The sequence below is a fragment of the Desmodus rotundus genome, chromosome 6 (assembly GCF_022682495.2).
Source record: "Desmodus rotundus isolate HL8 chromosome 6, HLdesRot8A.1, whole genome shotgun sequence".
In the NCBI taxonomy this organism is placed as follows: domain Eukaryota; kingdom Metazoa; phylum Chordata; class Mammalia; order Chiroptera; family Phyllostomidae; genus Desmodus; species Desmodus rotundus.
The window spans coordinates 3435586-3461379 of NC_071392.1; the positions used below are offsets into that span (position 1 = coordinate 3435586).

Genomic DNA, 25794 nt, shown 5'->3' on the forward strand with positions numbered 1-25794 from the left:
GACAGGGAGGCATCCAAGTGAGAGGAAACATAATGAAAAACCAGAGCAGCTGGCGCTTCCCAGCTCAGACGTGGAGCCTAAGGTGTATGTACATGTGTGTGCGTCTGTGTGCACATGTGTAGTTCTGAAGTCTAGCTAGGGAGAGAACATAAAGAAACAGAGGTATGCCCAAGAAAGCTATCATTCAGGTCACAGGAAAAGATTGCTTTGGTAGATCAGTCGTGGTTTTCAAGTGTCCAGACTTGTTGCTGTTTCCCCGTGCTATTGGCACAAATGTCCCTGTGACACCCGCACCACGTCCATCAAACCGAAAAGCTTCGTTTCAGCATGTTTTATTGGGATCCACATGTCTCAAACCTCTACGAGGTTTTTGCAAAGGCCCAGGAGGCTTGAAGTTAACTAAACCATTGAGCCGGGATGCTGAACACGGGTAAGGTGTGCACTGAGGCCCCAGGCAGTTGCGGGATGCTGCTGTTAGGTTTTCGGGTTTTTCACAGTTGCAAATTCAAGCTCTGCAGTTATGGTGTTGTTTATGGTATGTTTTGGCTGCAACCCATGGTTGGGAACTACAGCGGAGTCTATGTGGGTATCACGGGTCTCAGGATGGTTGTGAACTTTCCGCTGTCCTTGTACGCAGGCCTGGACTGGGCATAACGGACTCAGAGGGCAATGCCCTTGGTTGACTCAAGCCCAAGTAGAGAATTGGGCTGTAGGCTTCGTGAGGCAGGAATAGCCTGGTCCCATCTGGCCATGTCCCTGGATCCTGCTCATTTCCTGGGACACACCAATACTAACAGGACAACGGTGGTGATGGTGATGGTGGGGACGATGAGGGTGATGGTGATGATGATGATGATGGGAGCAGCAGCTTACGTGAGCCACTCACTGTCTCACAGGCATTAACAATTTCGATCCTCGTGATGACCCCATGGGGGGGGCACTTTTAGCCTCATGGCACAGATGAGGAAAGGGAGGGTCAGCAAGGAGGAGTAATCTCTCTGAGGGGAGACCACCAGCACCCACAGGGCTGGTTCAAAGGTGGGCCTCTGGAACCGGAACCCACATGCTGAAACATGGCAGCCCACATGCTGGGGCTGACCTCTGCCCACTGGGCCCCACGCACCCTGGGAAGGTGAGCACCAGCTGTAGGGAGGACAAAGGGACACATTCCCGGAGCCGGCTCTGATTAACCACACGTATACAGAAATGACCAAGTGCTTCATTCTTGTGGACTCCCTTCCCAGTGGTTTCCCTCTTAGGTTGGTTTTTTAAATAGCTGAAGTATCAGGCAGACGTGAATTAGAAAGCCTGGAGTATTTGCGAGTCTAAACCATGAAGCATTTTGTAAATGTTATTTTATCATAAAATGCTAAACCATAAAGTGTTTGTAAGTGATGAGTACATAATGAATATAGCATTCATTATATGTAAAGTATTATGGGGTTTGGGTTTTAAAATTACTTAAGAATTATCTCCTGAAATAGCCACATACATTTAGCAAAACCCAAACACCTCCATTTAACCTCAAATCAACACAAAATGCTAAGTGAATAGACTTAGGGAGAAAAAAAGGGCAAATGTATTTCTAATGGTAAAAACCATTCCCCAGTGGCAATGAGTTTAGTGTCTAATTAATGAGTTTTCTTTCTTGGCACATCAATACTTACTCCTAATTGTTCCTGGATATTTGGGGGTTTGTATTTCTTCTGCAGATGGAGCTAGCATTCACCGGAAAGGCTTGGTTCTGCTCCCCAACTTTCGGGCTGTTTTCAAGTGTAAATTCCAGATAACCCCATCCCAAAGACCTGAGTCTCTTTAGGAGGAAGGCGGTGACCCAGTCTGGCCTCTCCCAAACCCAACAGCCACGGCTTTCTCGATTTGTTCTACAAACCATTCACATGTCTTAGCCACCCTACAAATCGATGAGCTTTTTCCATGGAAGAAAGCATTGCCACATTTTCCAAAGGGGGAGACAACTATAACCTTACTCCTTTATCCTTCAGCCCCACCCCTCGCCCTTGCCACCACCCACACACCATCTGCGTCTCTTAAACTAAAAGCACAACTTATTGTGAAAGTTGATTGAGACGTACAAAGAAGTCCTTGTGTAGAAGATTTTCGCAGCTTCATGGGGAAAAAAAGATCTGGTTGGAGTAGCCACTCCAGAATGGAGGAGTGGGTTCCCTGGAAGGCACTCCCCTGGCCTCGAGGAGGAGCCCCTTCAGCTCCCACCCCACCCTTCTAGAGTTTGACAGCTGGCCAGAAGACACAGCTTAGGGAGGAGTTCGGTTAAGACATAAAATGCACATTACAGTTTTTTCATTTCTCTCCTTCCTGGCCTCAAGAACCAGATTGTCAGCTTAGAAAGCCAAAAAACAAACACGAAGCGTGCTTTTGATTACAGATTACCAACCTACTGACAGGGGCCCATGCACCAGGCCCGGGTCTCCCAGCCGTTCCTTGGACCCCGTCCTCACACACCCTGGCCCTGCGGGGACATGCAGAGCCCCGGATCACCAAGGATGACTTGATCTTGTCGCCCTGTCCTGTCAGATTGAAGGGGACAGCCGGGGAAGCCGGGGCAGGCACAGGGGCGAGGGCATGCTTCCCGTCTCCTGGAGTGAACCGCGGAGTCTAGATGAGGTGCTGAGATGTTTCGTGGGGGAAGCCGCCCTCGTGTGCGGTGGCTTTCCAGGCCCCAGTGACTTGCGGCCGGTCTCATCACCTCACTCCTCTGCCTTACTGACCAATTGTCTCCTGGACGTGCAACCTCAGGAGGTGGGTGAAGCTTCCCTCACCTCGCACCGTGTTGTACCTTCAATTCCCTCTACCTGCATTTCGTGATGATCCAAAGCAGCCTCAGTGGCTTGTGGGGATTATCTCTAAGCATCCCCAAGAGGAAAAAAATCAAATCGTTTCTTGCTAAGAGATGAGGAAATCCACACCAGGACACTGTGGCCTAGAATTACTGTCCTGATGGAACCAGTTCACCGTCATTGTCACCCTTGAATGTGGAGGCTATAAAAGCAAGGTTAACAAAGAAGAGAGACCCGATCTTTTCTGGAAACAAGACAAAAACGTAAGAAAAAGGTTGACGGTTGCAATTTTTTCAAAAGATGATAGATAGGAAACGTGTTTTGTGAACCCCTGGGTGATTTATTTTTAAGTGCTGTCTTGGAAAATAATTAATAATGAAGCCAGGAGGGCCGTGTGATATGTTTTCCTGTGATTCTAATGGATGCATGTTTTTGGAAGACATCACTCTGTTTAAATCCCACATATATTCCATCAGGAAAATGGGCTTCCGACGACAGAGTCCCGAATTTCCACTCCAGCCAGTGGGAAATCTAATGCTATGAGGCCAGTAGGAAGCCATAGAAACTAAAACCGAAGGGAGACCAAGCAAGGAAAAATATCTTCTCATCCAGGAATTTACCGTCAGCCCTGCTATTAATAGACGCGTGGGGATTCCATTTCCATTGCTCAACTGCTACGTGAGTGATTATACTGTGAAAAAGTGAACCAAGGCTGCTGAAAACTTATATATGATGTTTCTGCCTGTACTGCAGTGGCTCAGCAACATTTATTTATCTTGTATTGCTCGTCGACTGTCTCAGGGGTAATAAACCAAAGGGACAGCAAAGGAAAACACAATGTTTGCTGCTGTTTCCGGATGACATGTTATTCGTGAAAGAGACAAAACGTGCTGTGAGAAAACAGAATGGTCTTCCCAGCCAAGAATGAGCAAAGGCAAGTCTCGAAGAGGCAGCCCCTCGGCTGAGGAAGCCAGGAAGGGGAGCCACGTGGGGCATCTTCTCCAGAGGATGCCGCTGTGCAGGCCTTCACACACGTGGACTTCCCGCGAGTGCAGAGGTGTGGGAGCAGGGAGACGTGGTCACCACGATCAGACACCTGCAGGGCCGCGAGGGAGGGAAGGCAGCTGCATCTGTGTTAAACTGGAGGAAGGAAGCTGCATCTGGGCTAAGCTGGAGGAAACGAGCTGCGGACTAGCTTCAGGTCAAGGTGAGGAAGGAGTCTGGCAGAGTTGTCAGGGCGAGCGTGAGCTGAGCCACGCACTCTGAGCAAGAGCAGAGCTCTTGGTCACTCAAAACAGGCACGCTGACTGGACGGCCATTTGTCACGGAGGTGGGAAGCCAGGATTCCTGGAGAGAGGGGGGACACCTGGGGTGGTCGATCCAATTCTGAAAGTCAATGACACTTAGCACGGAGCTGCAGCACCGTGGACACAACACCACACCGAAACCCATAACTGTCCCAGCCCCGCACTTCCTATCCATTCTCAGGACCTTGTCTCTGATGCCTCCATTGAGCTGATGATGAAACAGGAGGACTTAACCCCAAGAAACCCTTCTGCAGTTTGGCCTTGAAGGAGAGTGAATCACTTCAACCTGCTATATCTTCTAGAAAAGACAGGAGAGAGGGACTTCTAACCATATACAGATGCTCGTCAACTCACAAAGGGTTTACATCCTAATACACAACATTGTTAAGTTGAAAATATCATGAGCAAAAACCGCATTGCCTACACCTAACCTGCTGAACGCTATAGCCTGGCCTGGCCGACCCTAACCAGACTCAGAATGCAACATCCAAAACCGCGGGCAACACAGCGTGCTGTAGCTCCCTGGCCATTCGCCCTGGCGATGGCGGGGCTGCCTGGGAGCTGTGTCTGCCACTGCCCAGCAGTATGCAAGAGTCTGTACCTCGTACCCCTCACCTGGGAGAGGGTCAAATCTCAAAATCCAAAGCACGGCTTCTACCGAATGTGTACTGCTTTCCCACCATCGTAAGTTGAAAATCCTAAGTCGGACCATTGTATGCCCAGACCATCTGTGATTCCTGACCTCCTGTTAGGCCTTCCTCGAAAACAGAGGTTGGCAAAGTCCAGCGCACCAGCCAAATCCAGCTGCTGCCTGTTTTTGTCAATAAAGTTTTATTGGCACACAACAGCATCCTGCCTATTCACATGCTCCTCGTCTCTGGCTGGTTTTGCACTCATACAGCAGAGTGGAGAGGTTGGGACAGAGACCATATTTCGGGGACCTGCAACCCCGAAATATTTATTCCCTGCTCTTTTCAAAACAAGTTTGCCCGCCCTGTCCTGGATTGTCATAAAGGAGGCTACAGACTCTTTCCTGGACTTGAGAACTGTGCCAGGACTGGCCAGCTCTGCCTGCTACCACCATCTCTTCTTCTTCCACCTAATAACAGCAAGGGGTTACCTATGAGAACTGGTACTTTTCATTGATAGCTCTCCCCGTCAGGGGCTAACGTGTTAGAAACAATAGTATGTGAGCCAAATTAAGATTCTTCAGTGGCAGAAACTTGGCTTGCACGGCCTCTGAGTTCACGCAGCAGTTGTTAGAAGATTTCTGAGTCAGTCTTTCCTGCTCAGTGACCCCAGGAAGTGGGTGTTGGATTGCAGAGCTAACGAAGGACAGAGAGGGCCAGGCCTCCCCCAGAAGACAAGGTACGCCCTCTTGAACTGCTACTTCCTTTTCCCATTTTCAAATGAAACTTAAGAAGAATATTTTTTCTTAAAGTGAATAGTAAAGGAGTCTTCTTTTAAAAAAAAAGATTATATTTATTTTTAGACAGAGGGGAAAGGAAGGAGAAAGAAAGGGAGAGAAACATCAATGTGTGGTTGCCTCTCATGCATGCCCTATGGGGGACCTGGCCCACAACCCAGGCATGTGCCCTGACTGGGAATCAAACTGGTGGCCCTTTGGTTTGCTGGTTGGCGCTCATTCCAAAGAGCCACACCAGCCAGAGATAGGATAATATTTTAATTAAGTAGGTGTAAGTGGGGAAGAAATGTTCATTTAAAAACAAGCATAAAATAAAAATGCATGTGCACACACAGCCGACAAATCCCCCTACACTTACGAAACCACCACAAAGGGTCAAGAAGGCCTTTCTCTAAATGAAAAATCATAGTGGTAGAGCATGTTCTGAGCAGCAAGCTGGGAGTTCTCTCAAGGGAATTATTTTGAAAGGCACACGACAGGTCTGGCCACCTCAGTGGTAAGCACCCAGCTCAGGCTGCCTGGTCAGAAATGGGTCCGGACGCCTTCGGAGCCCCGGGCTCGTCCCTGTGACCAGGGCAGGCGGCCTGGCTGCGGTCCCCTCCAGCTGTCCTCCCTGCAGCAGCAGGAGCTCAGGGCTGCTGGCCAGGCCACACACAACAGAGCAAGCGGGCGGGCAGAGGGCTCGGCCTCGAGCGTGCTCGGGAGGAAGGAAGCGGCTCATCCCACTGGGACCCGGTCCAGGTTCAGTTCAGACGCGAGTCCCAGCGGCTTTTATGAAGGGTCTGCCATGTGTCAGGTGCTTTGGCCACAGATTCTCCCACCTCGCCGGGTCCTCCCTAGAGTCGGAAGTCCCTGAGTTCTAGACGAAGCAAAGAGAGACCCTGTGATTCAGAAGTGGCCTCGGTGGGGAGGGACCCAGAGTTCTCGCCCAGCCCTTGTGGCTCCACGGCCACTGGGCCCTGATGGGGGCCGGTAACAGTTTGCTTATTGTTCTGAGGTCAGAGAAACTCGGGGGTGGGGGTGTTGCTTTCCAGTTTTGGGGTTTTTTTCTGTTTTTGCTTTTCAAATCCTACCTAACAAAAACGTGAAGTGGTGGTGTGAGTGGTTGTGCCGAGGACCTGACATGTTTCTGTGAGTTGAAAGACAGCAAGCCACTCTTCATTCTAGGGAGATTGCTTCTCTCCCTTCCACTGCTGCTCATGCATCCGCAGCAGCGAAGGGATGCGATGCCCTCCACCCAGGGCAGGCGCCCAGCCAGAAGGAGCACCATGCAAGCTCAGGCTGGGGAGCAGCTTAGAAATCTCAGGCAGGCGTGTCAAATAAACAAAATCTTTTTTTAAAAAAAAGGCCCCGATCCGTGTGGCTCAGTTGGTCGGGAGTTGTCCCACAAAGCAAGGGGTCCCCAGTTCAATTCCAAGTCAGGGCATGTGCCTGAGTTGTGGATTCAAGTCCCCAGTGAGGGGGGCAAACTGGAGGCAACCAATCAACATTTCTCTCTTACATCGGCCTTTCTCACCCTCTCTTTCTCCCTCCCTTTCCCTCGCCCTAAAAATAAATAAATAAAATCATTTTTAGAAAGAAGGAATCTCAGGCGTGTCAGCTTTGTCCCCTTGCTGACTGCCTCCCCCTCTCCAAACCCATTGCTTTCCCAAGCACCCCGGAGAGCGACGGGGCTTCCTCCCGCCTCCCAACAGCCTCACTTCACCTTCCGGCTCCTGCCGGAATGGATAGTTCCATGTTTGATGCTCAGGGAGATTCCAGATCTGCCCTCTGTCCTAGGGATTCCCCTGTAGGAAGCCTCAGAAGTCCTCTGTGAGGCCCCCACACGCCATCTCGGGCTTTCCTGGGATTCTGCAGAAACGGGTTCAGAAGCCCCTGTACAGGAGAGACTGGGCGGGCCCCCGGCTAGCTGAGGAACAGGACAGGGCCTTCCCATGGAGGTGTGCCAAGGGGAGGGGACCAGGGTCCTTGCTTAGCTGTTTGGTGGTGTCATTTGTTTGGGGTTTGGGATTTTGGGGTTGTGTGGGGGTTTCTTCTAATGTGCATGGGTAAACCAACTTAAATGTGTGTCTATTTAGAGAGCCTTAAAACACAACTGTGGATTAGAAACTGTTTTTAAAAAGATGGATAATAATAGCAGAAAAATTTAAAGGACATTTAAACCCTCTTGGGTGGGGAGTAGACATGCAGTGCCAGGTAGAATCTGAACAGAGTCTGTCTGCAGAGAGATACCAGAAAGTTCCTTACCGCCCATTCTGGATCAGAAATCTTTTATTTCCTTGCCAATAAAGGTGGACGAGAATTTTGTCCCATAGGAAGAATGGCTGGGGAAGCGAATCTTCTAGGTACCTATCGACAAACCCAGAAAGTGTCACTTGTACCCCCAAATTAAAATATGGGCAGTGACCCAGAGGAGGGGACTCAGGAAACAAACCTGAGAAGCGGAGGACAACTTATCTTCTTGGGGTGGTAAATCGCGGGACCGTGTGTGCTGAAGTCACCTGGCCTGGCACTTACAGCGACTACTCTTTGACTCTGAATGGGGACTTCACGCCTCCCTTCGCTCGGTAGCGAGGAACATGGAGTCCCTGTCCCGGACAACTGGGGGTTGGTGATTTCTCCTCTGTCTGGCTCGTGGTCCTCGAGCACGTCTCTTGCATGGCTTTGGGATGTCCTGTGGTTATTTCATGTGTGAATCCATCTCCCCAAAGGGCCAACGTAGTCCCTCGGGGCAGTGAGTACGTCTGATTCATTCTTGGCAACCGTCGTGTGGTCTTACTGATGATGTTTCAGTTGAGTAAGTGAATGGACGTGGCCCTCTAACAGATTGCAGGGCACGCATGGGAGGAGCCTTCCCCGGCGGCCACAATGGCACCTGACGATGCCCCCTCGCCGTGGTAGTTTCCAGTCACACGTGACATTCAGGTGAATCCGAGAGGGACAACTCCCTCAGCGAATAAACAACCCAGCATGGGGAATACTATTCAGCCTGTGTCCTCAGGTGTGACTCACGTGCCCCTGAGGAGAGTACAGGACAGGGGTGTGTGAGCCGGGTGGGGACCTCGCCGAGGAGGAAGTCTGGTTGGCCCTCCCTCACTCTGCCTCCACGTCACCTTGCTGGGAATGCCGTAGAACAGGGGGTGTGTCTAGGAAGAGCGAAGCTGCAAGAGGACCACCAGCTCCCTACAGAACAAGGTCCAGTTAAGTCGGAGGTGAGAAGGGGTGGCAACCACGGGCCGTCTTGTGTCCAGCTTGTCGGGATTTGACCCCGGTGTTCAAGCAGTGGTCTTGGACACTAACCCCATTTTGTACTCTCACATTTCCCACGTCTTCGCCAACCCCTCCCCCACCCATGCTGCCCCACTCGTCCAGGTCTCCCAGCTCTCGTGGTGCCGGCCCCTGATGAGGCGGGCAAACCCATCCTAATGGACTGGGGCCTCCTGGGGTAACCGCTTGCCCGGCAGGGGGCAGGCAGGTTTCAGCAGGATCCCCCTGGAGGGAGCACTCTGCACTCTGGGGGTGCTGCTCCTGACTGTGTGCAGCCCTGCACTAGCAGGTCCGGGGTGCACATTGGGGATGCCACAGATCAGAAGCCCTGGCATGGCAGTGGCGGCAACGGAGGCCTCAGTGGCTCGGCCAACAGACTTCTGGAAGGGAAGTGGTGTTATTCACCTCAAAAGTATGCCCATGTGTGAGGAGAGTTCCTGCACATGAGTCAGCAGCCGTCCCAGCGAGGAGATTAGGGAAACAGGACCTGGGCCAGAGTGGAGGCACTTCATCACATCTCCGGGAAGGAAAGCCAGGCGCACTGTTCACGCTGCTTGTACTTCCTCACACAGAGTGCGCACACCAAACCTGGTGTTCTGTCTTTTCTCCGGGGCTCCCTGCTCCCCGTCAGTATTCAGTCAAGGCCCATTCCGGCCACATGTGTGTCGGAATCCATGTAACCTGACGTAGCCATTTAAAATCCAGATGGCCAGAGACCCAGGCTGCCAAGCCAAAAGACATTGCTAAGCACATAGTAGGTGCTCAAAAATTTATTGGCTTGAATGAATAAAAAGAGGAAAAGATGTCACTCTCTGAGATCTTTTTTAGTCCAAATCAGTTTCTGATTGTCCAATAAGAGGTCTAATTCACTTCTGATTTACTAGCTATTCAACTACCTATAAAAAAAAAAATGGAATGGATTGCCAGGTCTGTGATTTAAGATTTTAAATTTCTATAGTTAGGACCTTTTATTGGACAACATCCTATGACGATGAAAAGTGATGTATTTTATTTCAGACTTTTAAAGCATCCCAGGTCTCAACACAACTCACCAATTCTGCTGAGTCCATGTGAAGTTTAGAGAGTCCTTGGGGTGGGGGGTAGTTTGCCAGTGTCGTTGGAGACACACAGGCAGCAGGAGGTTTCGAGTTTCGCTTGCTGTAGGCACTGCTTCGGCGGGGAGACTGGTAGTCCATGAAGCCCTTCCACACCCACGACCTCCCTATTGCTTGCACCTACCCTGCCAGATGCATTGGGCTGGTCCCATTCTAACCCGTGAGACCCAGAGAGTTGAGATAACTGGCTGGAGACCATCCCATAATGATACCTCATACTGATAGGCAGATGTCGGGTGATGTCACTGGAAACATATTCCACGGTCCCTCACAGAACTGGCCTGTCTGGTTTCAGAAACCCCAATTCACACCCAAGAGAGTAGACACAGTATGCAAAGCTCCCCCTGCCCTACTTGGTGTATATATTTTTTAAATCATCAACTTGGCGTGGGGTTGTTTTCATGGCTAGGAGAGAACCTGGGGGGGTGGAAATCAACCGATTTGGGTGTTCTGGTCCCTAAGTCAGAAATAAAAGAGATGTTATTTTAAAGTCTTCTGCTTGTTAACTTAATTGGAGTTACTTTCGTCCGCAGCTGTGTTGGACATGCTACAACTTGGCCAGTTCAGTCCAGGAGGCATATTATAATCACAGGGCAAATTACCACGTACTTGAGAGGACTTCAGAGTATTCCACGTGTGCTTCCAAGTTGCACTGGAGATTCAAATTCAGTTCAACAACCATCTTCGGAGGCCTACGAGCTGAGAACTCCTCATTAGTTATGAAATCAAATGTGATAAATGAGGAACGACTGGAAAATATATAAAGTTAGGGAAGATAAAGAAAAATCTCCACGATTATCATGAGACTTATCCCACTTCACAAAGCCTTTGACTCACTGAGAAAATGTAAATGCTCCTTTCTACTTACTTTTATTGTTTTCCTAATAATTTTATTATGACTCAACCATGGAGTGTCTACTTTTCTCTTCTTACAAACTGTTGTGTGGGTTTTATAGGCTAGTCTGGTTCTATCCTCACATTTTATAACACTTTTCTATGGGATAAATTTACTCCCTGTTCCCCCAAACCAGCATGTGAAAGCATGTATTTATAGATCTGGAAACCCTCTCTGAGCCGTGCATGGTGCTTTCCGACAGCGGCCATGGGCAACGGTGAACAGTAATGATGTGAATAAACCAAGCTTCGTCGCCTGCCTGCCTAACACATTCTGTATACAGATAGCGCTTCATCATTGGTCAGTTATTTCTAATTTCCAAAGTGCTTTCACTGAGCCTCTGATCACGAGTAACGGAAAACTTTGAGGATCTTAATAGTTGTACATGATCACTTCTCCATTTTTTTTCTTTTTTAAAAACATGTATTTTGTTAAAATACCCATCTTCTGCCCCTGTCCATCACAGACTTTTGTGAATTTTATCCTCGGTGTGTAAAGTCATATATGGTTAGTATAGAACATTTGAGAAATGAGAAACCTATAAGGGAGAAATTTTTTTTAATGTGAGGTATCTGTTTCAAAATGAGGCGCTAGTGAAAAATGGGCCAAGGCAGCTAAGGAGGCCCCAGGGAGAGGTTTACAGGGGCCCCAAGCCTTGGCAGCCATCAACATGGAGCAGAGAAAACAACAAATTAAAACAATTATACATTCACTCAGGCAATTCCAAAGGCGTCTGAGTGGATTTGTGGAAATCTGGAGAAACTTGTTTTAATGTTGTGTCTCAACCAGCAATGCAGAATTGCCCAGGCATGTGGGCAAAGAGGGGTGTCTCCCCCCGTAAAGACATAGGAGAGCAACAGGCTCTTCCCATAAAAGAAGGCTGAAGGGAGGCAGATTGCTCTCATTCTGAGTTCAGATAAATTATAGGGCTCTTGAGAAAAAAATGTAGCCAGACTGTGGATCAGCCCTGGCTGTCCAAGGACGATACACAGATAACGTCCCATAAAGCGCTTGCCTGGATCTGTCACTCAAAGTGGAGTGCCACTCAGCAAAGTGGGTGAGTCCCCAAAACACTGTGCTGTGCAGTTAGCCAAAAGGGCAACATCGTGTCGTCCCCCGCACGTGGAGTTTTAAGCCCAGCAAGACTATTCTGAGTGCAAACCAGTGGGGGTGCTGGTTTGTCGGGGCAGGGCTTGTCTGGGAAGACGCGTGAGGAGCTCCCTGGGGTGACAGTGTAGCAGCTCTGTGTCCTGGGAAGAGGGCAGGCTGCACATGGGTGTGCACCTGGGGCTGCTCACGGAACAGTACACTTCAGACTGATTACGTCGCCATGTGAGCGTGTTACCTCGGCAGCAACTGCAAATGAGTATTGAACTAGAGGCCTCGGCAGGCCAGGAGAGCTGTACTGGTACCTGTCCCTTCCTTCATAATGCATCAGAGAGAAACAGGTACCTATGTGATACAGCGAACAGAGTAAAATGACACTGAAGCTAGTTTGCAGTCTGGTTCTTTCATCTTTTCTCTGCAGTTGTGAATCTTCCTCCAAAAATCTGAGGAGGAAAAGCTAAGTGCTGGGCAGGGGCTTCCTCCCGGGGCTCGCCGCTGCCCTGACTCAGTCGAATTCGTCTGCAGGTGCGCCAGGGGTAAAGCACATCGCGAGCATTTGGCGAGGAGCTGGACACAAGCACTTAACTGTCAAATGGGTAGCACTAGAGTGATGTTAGCTTTCTCTTCAAATAAAATGCGTAAATGCCTAACCCTAAATGCATATTTTAAGGACATTCTTAAAGTACAATATGTTCCTCTCTCTTTCTCTCTCTTTCGATGAATATTCTCCAGAGTAACTCGGCTTAACTCTGGACATTTGACTAAGCCTACCTGCGTACCCAAACTCCCCCACATCAGACGACACCTTACGGCAGGTGCGCATCCACAGACGTCCCCTAACATCCGTCCACCTGCGCCCTGTGTTACATCACTGTCGCATTTCTCAGTAGTTAACTTTCACCAAAGAAAGGCGACCTTGCGTCTTCGCCCAGCCTTCAGGGCAACTCCGGGAGGCGCATATTATCTTTGCCGTGTCTCTGTTGGAGGGAAGTGTGGTGCAGGAGCTCTGAGAAGAGATTCAAGGTCACCTAATGAGGAGGAGGCTAAACCAAAATGTTCCCTTGGATGAATTAAGAGGCTCTTGCTCTTTGACCTTTCCTCTTAAATCTGCCAACGGGTCTGTGATTTTTATTTTTTAATAAGTTTACTGATTCCGAGGTCTCACACTGAAGTGTTCTCACTGCTTTATTTCCTGACCTGTGATACCGGGTATAGAGACAGAACCAAAATTACACCGTGTACAATCAGCTCGTGGAATCCTCTCCCTGCATGTCACTCAGAAGCCACCGCCTCCTTTGGGCAGATGGTGGGAGAGAGCCTCCCAAAGACGTCTTTGGACACTTCCGTAATTACCTCTGGAAAGAGGATTCGAGGTGGACCTGCCTTAAACTGAATCGAATAGACATCCGCTGCTTGCTTCTTCCCAAGAATAGACCTGCTGGACAGTCGGGCATGTAGGGTTCTTTGCAGCCCTTTTGCCGTTATTAAAAACGTAAATAAATAATGGGCAACATTTTGTGCGATGCCTTTTTAGATATTTGGGTCTGTTTCCTCAAAGAGGGTTTCCAAACCAGAACCATCCTGACATGGAGTTTAAGCATATTTGTTTATTTGCTCAAGCTGGCCAGTGGGTTCCCAAAATGTACGATGAATTCACATTCACATCAGTAGTGAGTGTTGTTACCATTATCTTCCAAACGTAGGGTCTTTTTTTCTGAATATCAAAGTAACTCCTACTAATTGTAAACCATGATGACTCATGATGGGTATTCATCAAATGAGTACTTTTAGGTGCTTATTTGTCACTTTTTGAATGAATGAATAAATGCACGAATAGTCTTTTTGAAATTATTTTTTTCTGTAACAAAACAGGTTAGCCCTGGCTGGTGTGGCTCAGTGGATTGAGTGCCGGCCTGCAAACTGAGAGGTTGCCAGTTCAATTCCCAGTCAGGGCACATGCCTGGGTTGTGGGCCAGGTTCCCCATTTAGAGGCCACCAGTTGATGTATCTCACACAATGATGTTTCTCTCCTCCTCTTTCTCCCTCCCTTCCCCTCTCTCTAAAAGTAAATAAATAAAATCTTTAAATAAATAACTAATCAGTGAAACAGGCTAAACCTACATGGCACACTTTCCTTGTTTACTGACACCGGTTGCTTCCTGTCTGATTTCATAATAAGCACTCTTTGGTTCGGCTGAGAGAAACGACCAAGCCGATACCCTTGTTCAGACGAGAGCGACGACTGTTGTTTTCATCCCTCTGTGTGACGCAGGAACTCTTCTGAAATTTGCTGCAACCCTAAGTTCTAGTCAACACCGTGTACCCAGCTGGCATGAAGGCATGGCCCGCACTGTGGTGGCCAAGACCATCACCCATCGGTTAGGTTGACATTTAGCGAGCACGGTCTGCCAGCCAGGAAAGCAGGGTCTGTTTCCAGGTGTACTGGTGGAGAGGTCACACGTTATTGTCACAACCCTGTACCTACATCTGCAGTGGCATTTGTAAGGACCTCGGAATTGAGAAATGGGTCTGGCCCCATCTGCACGCCTTGCCGCCAACTGGGGGCAGTGGTTCCCACCTGAGGCTGAGATGGAAGCAGCGTGGACTCTGGGGCGAACGCAGCCTGGAGTCGCTGGGCTGCTCCCATGCTGTGGGTGGAAGAATTCCGGAGCCATTCCGCCCCTGGAGCCAGTCGACAGGACACCATCTTGCCGACTATCAGAGTTCCCGTGCGAGAGTTCTCTCCACCACCGAATTAGAACGAGACCCCAGCAGTGCAGGAGAGGGGGGACCCCACAGGATGGAAGAGGAGGTGCAGATCCCCTCACACCCCACATTGGTGTGAATGCTCGGGGCTGCCCCTGCGGCGTCTGGACACGCGGCCCCGAGAAGCCAGGGCTGGCCGTCCGACGGTGCCCGTCACACAGCTCCCGTGAGGAGGGGCCAGAAAAGCCTGCAGAAGAGCAAGTGAATTTCGAAAGAGCTCCTGAAGGAAGTCCCTGCCTGTTGACTTTGGCCTTATCTTGGCACTCAGCCACCGGGTTACTGATTGCAGCCCTGCCTTTGCAGACCGGGAAGAACCCTGGCTGGTTCTGGATCACACGCCAAAGCCAGAGGGCTGGTTTCTTCACTCTGACGATTGCCTTGGTTCAAAGTGTCGTCCCCGGGCAAGCTCCTGCTTCAAAGCCCCCAGCCACTTTGTGTTTTGTGATGCCTGCCTAAACTTGTCTTTTAAAGAGCTGGGTCTGTAAATACGGCTTTATTAGAATCCTCTCCTTCGCTTTGAAATACAGACGACCACGTGGCTAACTTTGTCCCCTAGTTGTCTATGTTTTCTTGTATTAACTTCGATACCTTCATACGTGAGGGGGTTGAGTGTGCCCAGGCTGTGCTGGCAGGGCAGCCCCGCCTTCGCAGGCTGCACGCACAGGGAGAGGAGACAGACAGGAGGGCCGCGGGTTTCTCCGGAGCTGCATCTATTTTTAAGTGTGTGTTTTCCTTTAGTTGTCTACTAAATCTTGTAGAATTAGACCTTCCGCTTGTTTTTTGAGGCAATCGTTTAGAAGAATATTTTCCACCTCTAGCCATTTGGGTATTAATTGACGCTCTCGTTGTGGACTTTCAAATGGACGATGCTGTGGTCAGAACGTGGCCTAGCGTACATTATGTTTGTAAACGTGCTTCGGACACCTAGAATGCGGCATGCTCTCTTTTTGCAAAGTAAAGTGTTCATCCTATAGTTATTAACTCAACGTTGTAATTATATTATTTTTATAGGCTTTACGATACGTATTTGTTTTGCCTACCGAAGCACTTACGGACTATTTTGTCTTAAAGGTTTTTATGGAATTCCATCTGGGTCTCCTTGAATTTGTAACCTGTTTAGACAAGTTCATGCACTACAGGGACGAGCTCTCCCTGATTATAAACTGCGCCTTATAAAACTTGGACATGTTCTATCACATTTGCCTTGATCAGAATTGACCCTGCACGTCGCTGAAGCACACAGAGTCGGTCGAAGTTTGCAAGTTTTGCGCCATCTCGGTTTCGCTCCCTTCCTGGGCACTCATGGGGTCTCTCTCTCTCTGCAGTCTGCCAGGGGACCAACAACAAGCTCACGCAGCTGGGCACTTTAGACGACCACTTCCTGAGCCTCCAGAGGATGCTGAACAACTGCGAGGTGGTCCTGGGGAACCTGGAAATTACCTACATGCAAAGGAACTACGACCTTTCCTTCCTGAAGGTCAGTTCAGGGAATTTGCTCATCTTACCCGAATATCAGAGAGGTAAAGGGGTGTAGATAAAGGCCTTGACCGAACGGACCTGGACACGTGTTTGCTGCTGCTACGGCAGTTCCAAGTCCTGCGGAACCTTAGATGCGGGTTTAATGAGAAGGCTGCTTTACCAGACAGTGTCAAGGTATAAAAGAGTACCAAAGAGAAACAGGCCAGGCCGGCATTCCCCTCTCACCATAGACGCTGTTAGGAGTCTTGTTAACCATGGCTTCGGCCGTGGTATCCTGGTAGACCGGCTCTTAACCTAAAAAGCAACTTGCTTTGTGGTGTGTCCCATTCTCTTGGTGTAAACACTCCCACCGTGGTTGATTGGTTAACGTCCACAGCTGTCCCAAATAGCGCTCAGCAGGCTTAGCAAGCCAGGAGCAGCCAGCTCTGAAGGCTGCAGAGTTTGACAGTAGTTGAACTTTGGATTTGATTGGCTTCCTTCTGGTTTTTTCTTTCTTTTTTTTTTTTAAATGAGAAAGTAGGTAAGACAGGCACAAAATAAATTAATAAGGCATTTCCATCCTCATGCAAGTGTGCTGAACACCAAGCCGAACAGGAGCCCCAGCATTGCTGTAGAGTCCCAGCGCCCTTCCTTCCCGCCAGCAGGCTCGAGAGGCACAGTGCAGGAATGACCAAGAGTCCTGTCACCTCCCATGCCCTCAGTGTGGTCACCGACAGGCTTGACACCTGTCAACCTCACGTGTGTGTTGTTCAGTGAGGTGTCCGGGGCTCTGGGGACCCAGGGGAGACCTGGCGTTCTTGAGCCCCTCCAAGGCAAAACACCACGCTCCTGCTTCATCTCTGCAGACCATCCAGGAGGTGGCCGGCTACGTCCTCATCGCCCTCAACGTGGCGGAGAAGATCCCTCTGGAAAACCTGCAGGTCATCAGAGGAAACGTGCTCCTAGAGAGCACCCACGCCTTATCCGTCTTATCCAACTACGGACCCAACCGCACGGGGCTGCGGGAGCTGCCCATGCGGAGCCTGCAGGGTGAGAGCCGGGGCCTGGGGAGGCTGGGCGCGCAGAGGCGCCCGCTTCCTTCCTCCCGCTCAGAGAACACTCCCCTCCGCCCAACACAAATGCATTGCCTGTCAGCCACGTGCAAGATGGGGCAGGTGGCAGTTACTGAAAAAGATGGTGAACGATGAGACGGGAAGGGAAGATGTAAGCCAGGTACCTGTTGCCCCATGTTCGCGGGAAAATATCCCAAGGCAGTAAGAAATGGTAAAGGGTCTGGGAAAAAGAGGGTATGGCCAGAATTTTTGTGCCCGGGGAGAGAATAAACTGCCAGTCTTATTACCTGGGCCTCAGGTATAAGAGACACGCATGGAGAGCCATGTTTGAGTTGGGGCAAGGAATGAAGGTATCCCAGGGGAAGATGGAGCGCTTGTGTCTAGGACGCAAGCGCAGGTCCTGTGGCAGGACATTATGGACGATGACACAAGATGTGGGAAGTTGATTTTTTTTAATTGAAGATCACAGTGATTGTGCCTTCACCGTGGGGCAGGTACAATGCCGGGCGAGTAACATCACTAAGAGCCACACCTTTTCCTCAAAGCCCTGGCCCCATCCCTCACCAGCCAGACGCCCTGGAGTGGATTCCCTCTGTGTCCCAGTCCCCTCATCCGCAAAATGTGGGTAACCGTGGCAACACACACCCTAGGGTTGTTGAGACAGTGGAGCGAATTCCTGTGGATAAAGCACTTAATGCCCTATTTCTATTGTTGGCACTATTTCTGTCATTGGCACTGACATTGTATAAATTCAAATTAGTGTTATTAAATAATTCCTCAGTGTGAATTATTTGATATTGGTGATTAACCCAGTGCCAGCCACAGAGGGAGAGTCACCCCATGTTGGAAGTAAATATAAAAGAACTACCTCAGGATCCCCTCTTTCTCTTCTCAGCTGCCCAGCGGGGACCCCTGGGTCTCCAGCACCTTGCCAGCTCCCTTTCCTTCCCTCACATGCTGAAGGCAGGCGTCCTGTAAGGCCCCACCTCCACCTTCCACCTTGGCACCTTGGTCTGTTGCCCAAATTGTCACGGCACCCTTGACACCCCTCTTCTGTGTTTCCAGTCCCGACCTGCCATCAGAGGCCCACGCACTGGACTCTGCCCCCCAAGAGAATGCTTTCACCTGACTGACCCACTGCGCCTCTGGCTTGGCATCCAGAGCCCCACAATCTGGCCCTTCCCAGCTCCCAGCCCCCCTTCCTGATTCCTTCATTCTCCACCCTCCACTGAAGAAACTGCCCCCCGATCCCAGCCTCTATCCCTGCCCCGTCTTGTCTGCCTGAAGCCCACAGTAACCCCCCCACGTCCGCTCCTGTCCACGTCCTGGGAAACAGCACTCTCTCCGACAGCCAGCCTCTGAGGTCTTCCCAGGGAGAACCCTTCCTTGTCTACATCGTTACTTTGTGCGCAGGCACTTCTATTCCTGCTACAGGACATCGGGCTCTACTTATGTATCTGCAGCTAACTTGTGGCAGTCATAGGGCCATTGTGAGGATTAATTCGGATAATGCATGTGAATTGTGTCGGCCCTCCTGTGGGCGCGTGCCCACCAGCTGTGTGCCCTGTCTCCCCCTGCCCATCACCCATTCTCACACAGAAGCCAGCAGAGCAGGCTCAGTCTCGCTGACTCCCCAGCACTGGCTACAGTATCTTGTGCACTGAATTCATTCAGTGCCTGTTACATTTCCAGGCGTTGCTGCCATACTCACCCCTTGCTCTGGCTTGCCGCTTCTTCATCACCCCTGACTCTTCCACGTCCTGTCACTTCCTCCTTGGAAACACTCGTTCAGTCCTGCACACCCTTTGCATCCCTGGTGTTCGCCCCAATTGTCATCATCATACACACAGATTCTTCTTGACCCTGGTCGCTCTCACACCCCGGTCCCCCTGAATGGCTCCAAAACCACCGAGAGAATCACCACCCGCACCTGGCATCCCCCACCTACTATGCTGGCGATTGCTATCACCCTTCGTGCCCCATCTGCCCCTTCAAATCAACATCCTACGGTCCTTCTGGGGCAGGCTGGATCGGCCGCCTGGGGATGAGAATTTCACCGCACACCCATCATTATGCTGGGCCTACCAACTCAGGAGCTCTCTTCCTTCCTGCTGAAGTTCTACATTCTGATCGTTTGTGGTTCAAAGGCCCGATTCAGGGGAAATGGAACTCTTCTATGCTCAATCCCAAATTCATTTCCCACCTGCCCCCACTGAGGTCTGGGGGTGGGGAGCGGGAGGGGCACTCCTGTGCTCGCTGGAACCTTTCTAGCAGGAGGCAACCGGGAAAGAAACCCACGCCTACCTCGCGCGAGCTCGGCGGAGACACCGTGTGCTCACTGGGGGTGCTTTCTCGCACAGAGATCCTGCACGGCGCCGTGCGATTCAGCAACAACCCCAGCCTCTGCAGCGTGGACACCATCCAGTGGCAGGACATCGTCCACGCCAGCTTCCTGGGCAACATGTCCACCGACTTTCAGAACAACCCTTCCGGCAGCTGTGAGTGGTCCGCCAGGGCGGTGCAGAGCCGCGAGGGCTGGTGACGGGAGAGAAGGCCCGGTCAGCGGGAGGTCCCATTCACCGAGGGCAACAAGGGGCAGTGGACCAGGGATCTGCCCCCTGGGGGAGACCTGTTTGAGACAGACTGGGACTCGAGGCAGCACACGAATTCATCGGTCGGCAAATGTTCTCCTCCGTTACAGAAAGACGCCGTTAAGCTTTTCTTGTGTAAACCTACCATGTATACATAGTAGAAATTTGAAAACTACGGTAAAGTAGAGATAAAAAGTAAAAATAACACAGTGGCTCTATACAGACAGTCACTTTGCACATTCCTCCGTGTTACATAGGCCATTTCGTCTCTGTGTCCCTCTCTCTCGGTCTGTCTGTCTCAGCCTCTCCCTCTTCACAGCCCTGTCCACTTGGGGTCCAGCCTCACCGTCCTGCACGGTTCTGAGGCGCGGCAGCCCTGCAATCAGGCCCTTCACCCCTGGGGGCGGCTGTAACAAATGTCGGTCGTATTCACGGGGTGTCCTGGGTCAACGGTCCCTTGGTACATCATCAGCTCCTCACCGTTTAAAATCTGAATGCCTCCAGAAATGAAATTCTTCCCAACTGTGGGAGACTGCGGGGCACACACTAACTCCTTGAGGCGGTTGTGTCGTCACAGGTGGGCAGGCCCCTTGTTACCAGATCGGGTGGTCCGCCTGCTTTCTGTCCACAGATAGGACGCTGTAACCCTCAGAATTCCCAATGCTGAAATAAGCAAAATGCGGCTAACAAGGTCAAACACCTCTGCAGCTGTAATGTGTGGTTCATCATCGACTATGACAACTGCAAAAATTGACCAATTCGTTGGAAATGTTTTCAGACAGTAGCATGCAAATTAATAGCTGAGGTTTTAGATCATCGACAAACTGAGACACACCAAGGACACTTGTCCCTTTGAACTGGGGTCTGTGCCTCTCTCCGGCTAAGAGCCCTGGAGCTTTTATTTACTGGACCCCAACTCCCCGGGACAACTAACCCACTCCGCCCCCCACAAGTGGACACAGCAAGGCTGCGTGCCGACCCCACCAGGGTAGATTCTCTCAGCATTATTGAGGGAGGTGCTAAAGTTCTCCGCGCCTGGACCCCTGAGTCCATTTAAATCCCAGTTCCGTGGGCTGTGAAGTCAGTAATCACTCTGCCTCGGTTTCCAAGGCTGACGTGGAAATCGAAGCAGCGTGTGGTTCGGCTTTATTTTTTTTCCTTATGAGAGTCTTTCAAGTCATCCCACAAGCAGACCAGCCGAACACAGCAACAGAGAACAGGAAACGTGAACGCTATCCCTCGTTTCTGGAACGCTGCTTTGCTCCCGGGCTCGGGGAGGGTGTCACCGGCTCCTCCTCAAGGGTTCCCTGTCACTAAGATGTGGGTCGAACGACTGCTCTTCTATTTCAGGCCCGAAGTGTGATCCGAGCTGCCCCAATGGAAGCTGCTGGGGTGCGGGAAAGGAAAACTGCCAGAAACGTGAGTGTGTGAGCAGACCTGCAGACACACGCGTGCCCCTCCTCGCGCTCACTGCCGGCGTCGCCCTTCCCGTCCAGGGCTCCGACAAGCACCTTGATTGTGGGGCCAGACCCGAGCAGACCTGTGGGTGGCCGGTCCTGCCAGTCTCCCCGCGGCGAACAACCCGGGTCGGCTCTTTTGGGCACTGGAGCCCGTCAGTCATAAATGAGAGAACGTCAGCCGCGGCTGCCAGTCACTCCCCCTGGTCAGCGCGTTTGCCAGACCTTCCCGAGGGACGGAAGGCTGGCCTGGCCACCCGTTCCCGCTCACCTGGGGACCCACCTACACGGACGGACGAGAAACTTTTCCAGGAGGGTTTTTCTGCAGGAATCCAATGCAGGAGCAGGGATGGCCAAGGAATCTGCGGACGTGGCAGCTCAACAGCTGACCGCCTGTCCGTAACAGACCATCTGGCCATGACGTGACATCACCGTCACATCCTTTTAAACCCTGTTTCCTGGCTGGCATTTTTGTCATTTGTGTATGCTTTTGTTTCACCCAGAAACTCAATTAATTCTGACTAGTATCTAATTATTAAGCAGGTCTTAACATCCAGGCTTGACCTGGTCCCTTCTCCTAAGTGGTTAAAAACAATTAGGAAAAAAAAGCAGAGGTACCAGAAAGAAAAGTCACAGTTCGAAGGAATCTGGCCCAAAGGGCCTGTCTGGGGCCTTGAACAAGCCGCTAAGTCCCTCCTTCCCATCACTGCCTCACCCCGCCGTGGGCAAGCACCCTCTGCGGTCCCCGGATGGGACTCCCATCACCCTGGCCCTTCCGCTCACCCAGGTCCTTGCTCTTTTTCAGTGACCAAAATCATCTGTGCGCAGCAGTGCTCCGGACGCTGCCGGGGCAAGTCCCCCAGCGACTGCTGCCACAACCAGTGCGCGTCCGGCTGCACGGGGCCCCGCGAGAGCGACTGTCTGGTGAGACCCCTCCCCGCCGGCGCCCCCCACCCTGCCATCCCAGCCACTGTGGGCAGCCTCCTGGGGTTGTGACGTGCAGGTTAACATTTGTCGTGCCAGACAAGGATGTTGCCCCTGGCCAGGGAACAAAGCCCCTGTTATTGTCCTGCCTTCCCCACTTACTTTGGGACCTCGGGCAAATTCTGTGCTTCGGTTTCCTCCCCTGAAGGTGGCGGATGATAGAGTACCTGGGCGTTACATGGTCTAAGAGACAGAACGCAGGTGGCCCTGAGCACGGAATGAGCTCTGGATACTAAACACGAGTTATTTACTGTTGAGGGCATTTGGGGCCATCATCGTCATGCCGCATACGCTTCAACTGAACTCTCATTACAAGCCCCGGGCGCTGGCACTGCAGGGGCCCTGAAACACAGATGGAGGTGTAAGGAGGCCCGTCCAGCGGCACAGAGATCTCGAGAGGGATCTTCTGCCCCAGTGGCTCTGCCATTTCCCCCACATCTCAGGGGCCACCTGCCTGCATCCCCACACACACCCGGGGTCTTAAAGCTCTCGCTTTGGTCCCTGTGACCGCAGGGAGCTCTCACAGGAGCCTGGCTGTCTCGGCAGGCTGCACCTGGATCGTGAGCACCTTGGAAGTCCAGGAGATGCTGGGGCTGCCCAGAGGGAGTCCTGGGGTCAGTGCCAAGTGTGATGACACCCTCGTGGCTTCTAGACAAGGAAGCTTGCTGCAGCAGAATCCAAAAGACTCTGGTGTTAGGGAGGGAGAGGTTTTTAAGTTCCAAAGGCCATGGCTGCCACCCAGATTTTGACTCAGGCATGAGAGTCTTCGAGCCACCACCGTCTTTATGCTGGTCCTTTCACGTGGCGTGCTTTTTGCTCAGGGTTCTCCACAGTGTGGCAATAAATTCCAAACCGTAGCCTCAGGTGTTCTGGTAAAGAAAACCCGGGTAAACTGAGTTTAAAAATAATGCCCCCCCTGAGTTCCCACCCCAGTGGATGAACTCCTTCGTCATTTTGTCAGTTAATAAAGTCTTTTCCTATCACCGTAATCGATAAATTGTCATAGTTCAGACAGTATATTTAAGAAAAACCATGCTTTTAAGAGAAAGGTCTTCCTGAGGCTCCTGAAAACACTCTGCTAGATTTTTCTGCCGTAACCAAATATCTGAACAGTTACCTGAGGTCCTTGCTCAGTTTACCCCTGCGTGCCATCCCCGCTGTGACAAGCATCAAGCTAAAAACTACACGGTTTCAAAGGGAGAGGCAACAAGCATCTATTTCAGATCAAAAAAAAAAAAATAGCAATTTGGGAGGCACTGACTCAGGCAGAAGCCCAAACAGCTGGTTCTATGAGGAGACCAAGGTGAGGAGGGTTAGCGAGACAGAGAAGGGGAAAGTGATGTCCACGGCAGGAAGGGGTTAATACTGTGCAGAAAAGCGAACGTAGGGACACTAATTTTAAACAGTGTTTCTAACTTTCAATTGAATAGTCATGTCTACTTCCTTGGCATCTTTGCTAATAGTCCTTTGGGGCACCGTGCTGCATCGGGCCCCATCCAAAGGTGGGGTGCCTTGCTGAACATCACGAAGGTTCGAGGTAGGGGCATGCAAGGCTGTTCCTCTGGGCGCCGGCTCCGGCTCTGCTTTATATCACGTCCCCATTCATATTCCCTTTCACACAGGTGTGCCGGAAGTTCCGGGATGAAGCCACGTGCAAGGACACCTGCCCGCCCCTCATGCTGTACAACCCCACCACGTACCAGGTGGACGTCAACCCAGACGGAAAATACAGCTTTGGAGCCACCTGTGTGAAGAAATGTCCCCGTGAGTTCATCACACTCGAAACCCTGTCACGATCAGGCAGCGATTCCCCGCGTCCCCTGCTGGAGCCTGTGAGGCTCCGTCGTGGGTCGGTGTGTTTGCCGCATTGCCAGGCGTGTCCCCAGGACCCACAGAGGACAGACGGGTGGCTCGCCAGGTGCCCGGTGCTGGGGTGGCCAGGGCAGGACACACACCTGTGGTGCGGCCCCCAGAACTGAGGTCCAGTACGGGGAGTCCCAAACATTCAGCCATCTGATGGGTGCAAATCCACGGCCACTGGGTCCTTCACTGTCTGGCTCGTGTATGAAACAGGCATTTAACAGTCCTACGTCAGGGAGGGTGTCGGAAGACCCGCCTCCTTGAGTGGAAATAATTCTGGTGAAAGCTGTGCGCTTAGGAGAACCGCAGAGGGCTTCTGTTTGTCTGTCTGGTGTTTGTTTTAAGTACTGGGTTTTGCTCACCTGTGCCTGCGCTGTGCTGATGGCGGTGGCACCTGCAGTAACGTTGACACCGATGACGTCCTGGTAGAAAAAGCACAGGGCTGTCTAGCGAACGAGCACTAGAGACCGATCCTGAGTTCTCAGAGAGGAGAGGAACTGAGAAAAACATTTCTAAAAACAACGACCAAGGGAGAGTCGCCCTACAGATGAGCAGAGATGGAAACTTTTTAATTCTGTGCAGAAAAATATATATATAGTACACATATAGAGCGATAAGCCACTGCAAGGCAGGTGACAAAGATAAAGAAACAATTGTCACAGTTTGACACAGACACGCTCTCTGAGAGAGGGACTGGCAGGTGGCTGACACGCTAGGAAAGCACACGAGCCCGAGAGAGCAGACGCAGACAGTTGACGAGAAAAGTGACAAACGTCAGGCACTGTGTGTGAGGATCTACGTGGGTAGGACAAAACAGGAACACGGAGAGCTCCCGGGAATATTAATGTCTGTGTTCGCACTGACGCCAATCGACTACTGCAAGGGCGAGGGGAGGCGACGAGAGGGCAGATGTGTCCCGCTGGCCACAGGGCCCCGCGCAGGGCCGGCAGCCGCCCCAGGAACACATGGAGGCTCCAGGGCAGCAATGTTGATGGAAGACGGGTCTTGTTTAGGGTCACGAATTTTTAATAATACGTATTCAAGCTTTAGCCACAAGTCCTGAAGGTGAAACCTCCAAATAACTTTTCTGAAGAGCTGGGAAGAGGTGTTTCAAGCTTGGGCATGGGCACAGTGCTTCCCCCTCACATGCCTGCGGCCGCCCACGAGGAAGTGTCTCCGTCTTCCACGTCACAGTCTGGAAAGCTATTAAAGCTCTTGAACTGACTCCTTTTCAGTTTGCAGCCGTTATTCTTTGTCCTTCAACTAAACAAAATGAGGGAACAAGGGGCCCCTGTCATCGGCCCCCTCTCAGGAGGACACGCGCACCCCAGACACCTGGCGCTGCTGTCGCCACCTGCCTCCCATTGTCCCCCCCACAGGCAACTACGTGGTGACCGACCACGGGTCGTGTGTCCGGGCCTGTGGCTCGGACAGCTACGAGGTGGAGGAAGACGGCGTCCGCAAGTGTAAAAAGTGTGAAGGGCCCTGTCGCAAAGGTAGGAGCCCAGCTCGGGGGATGGGGGGGTGGGGGGACGGGTCACCCCCCCCCCCGGGGTCCCGCCAGGGCATGGGGCTGGTTCTTCTGCACCCCGCGGCTCCTCGGCAGCCCTCAGGAACGACTTGAGTAAATCCCCTTCTCTGGGCTCAGAAATCCGTTCTTTCCTTCACAACT

At 51.4% G+C, this 25794-nt stretch overlaps 1 protein-coding gene across 4 annotated transcripts in view; it reads left to right on the plus strand.

The window, feature by feature from the left end:
- Positions 1–25794, plus strand: part of EGFR (epidermal growth factor receptor) — a 143350-nt gene that overhangs the window by 80806 nt on the left and 36750 nt on the right. For all 4 annotated transcript variants that reach the window (XM_053927344.2, XM_053927342.1, XM_053927343.1 and 1 more), the window contains exons 2-8: positions 16025–16176; positions 17024–17207; positions 19591–19728; positions 21172–21240; positions 22084–22202; positions 23885–24026; positions 25502–25618. In XM_053927344.2, coding sequence (XP_053783319.1) covers positions 16025–16176; positions 17024–17207; positions 19591–19728; positions 21172–21240; positions 22084–22202; positions 23885–24026; positions 25502–25618 — 921 coding nt within the window. The remainder of the gene's footprint in view (positions 1–16024; positions 16177–17023; positions 17208–19590; positions 19729–21171; positions 21241–22083; positions 22203–23884; positions 24027–25501; positions 25619–25794) is intronic.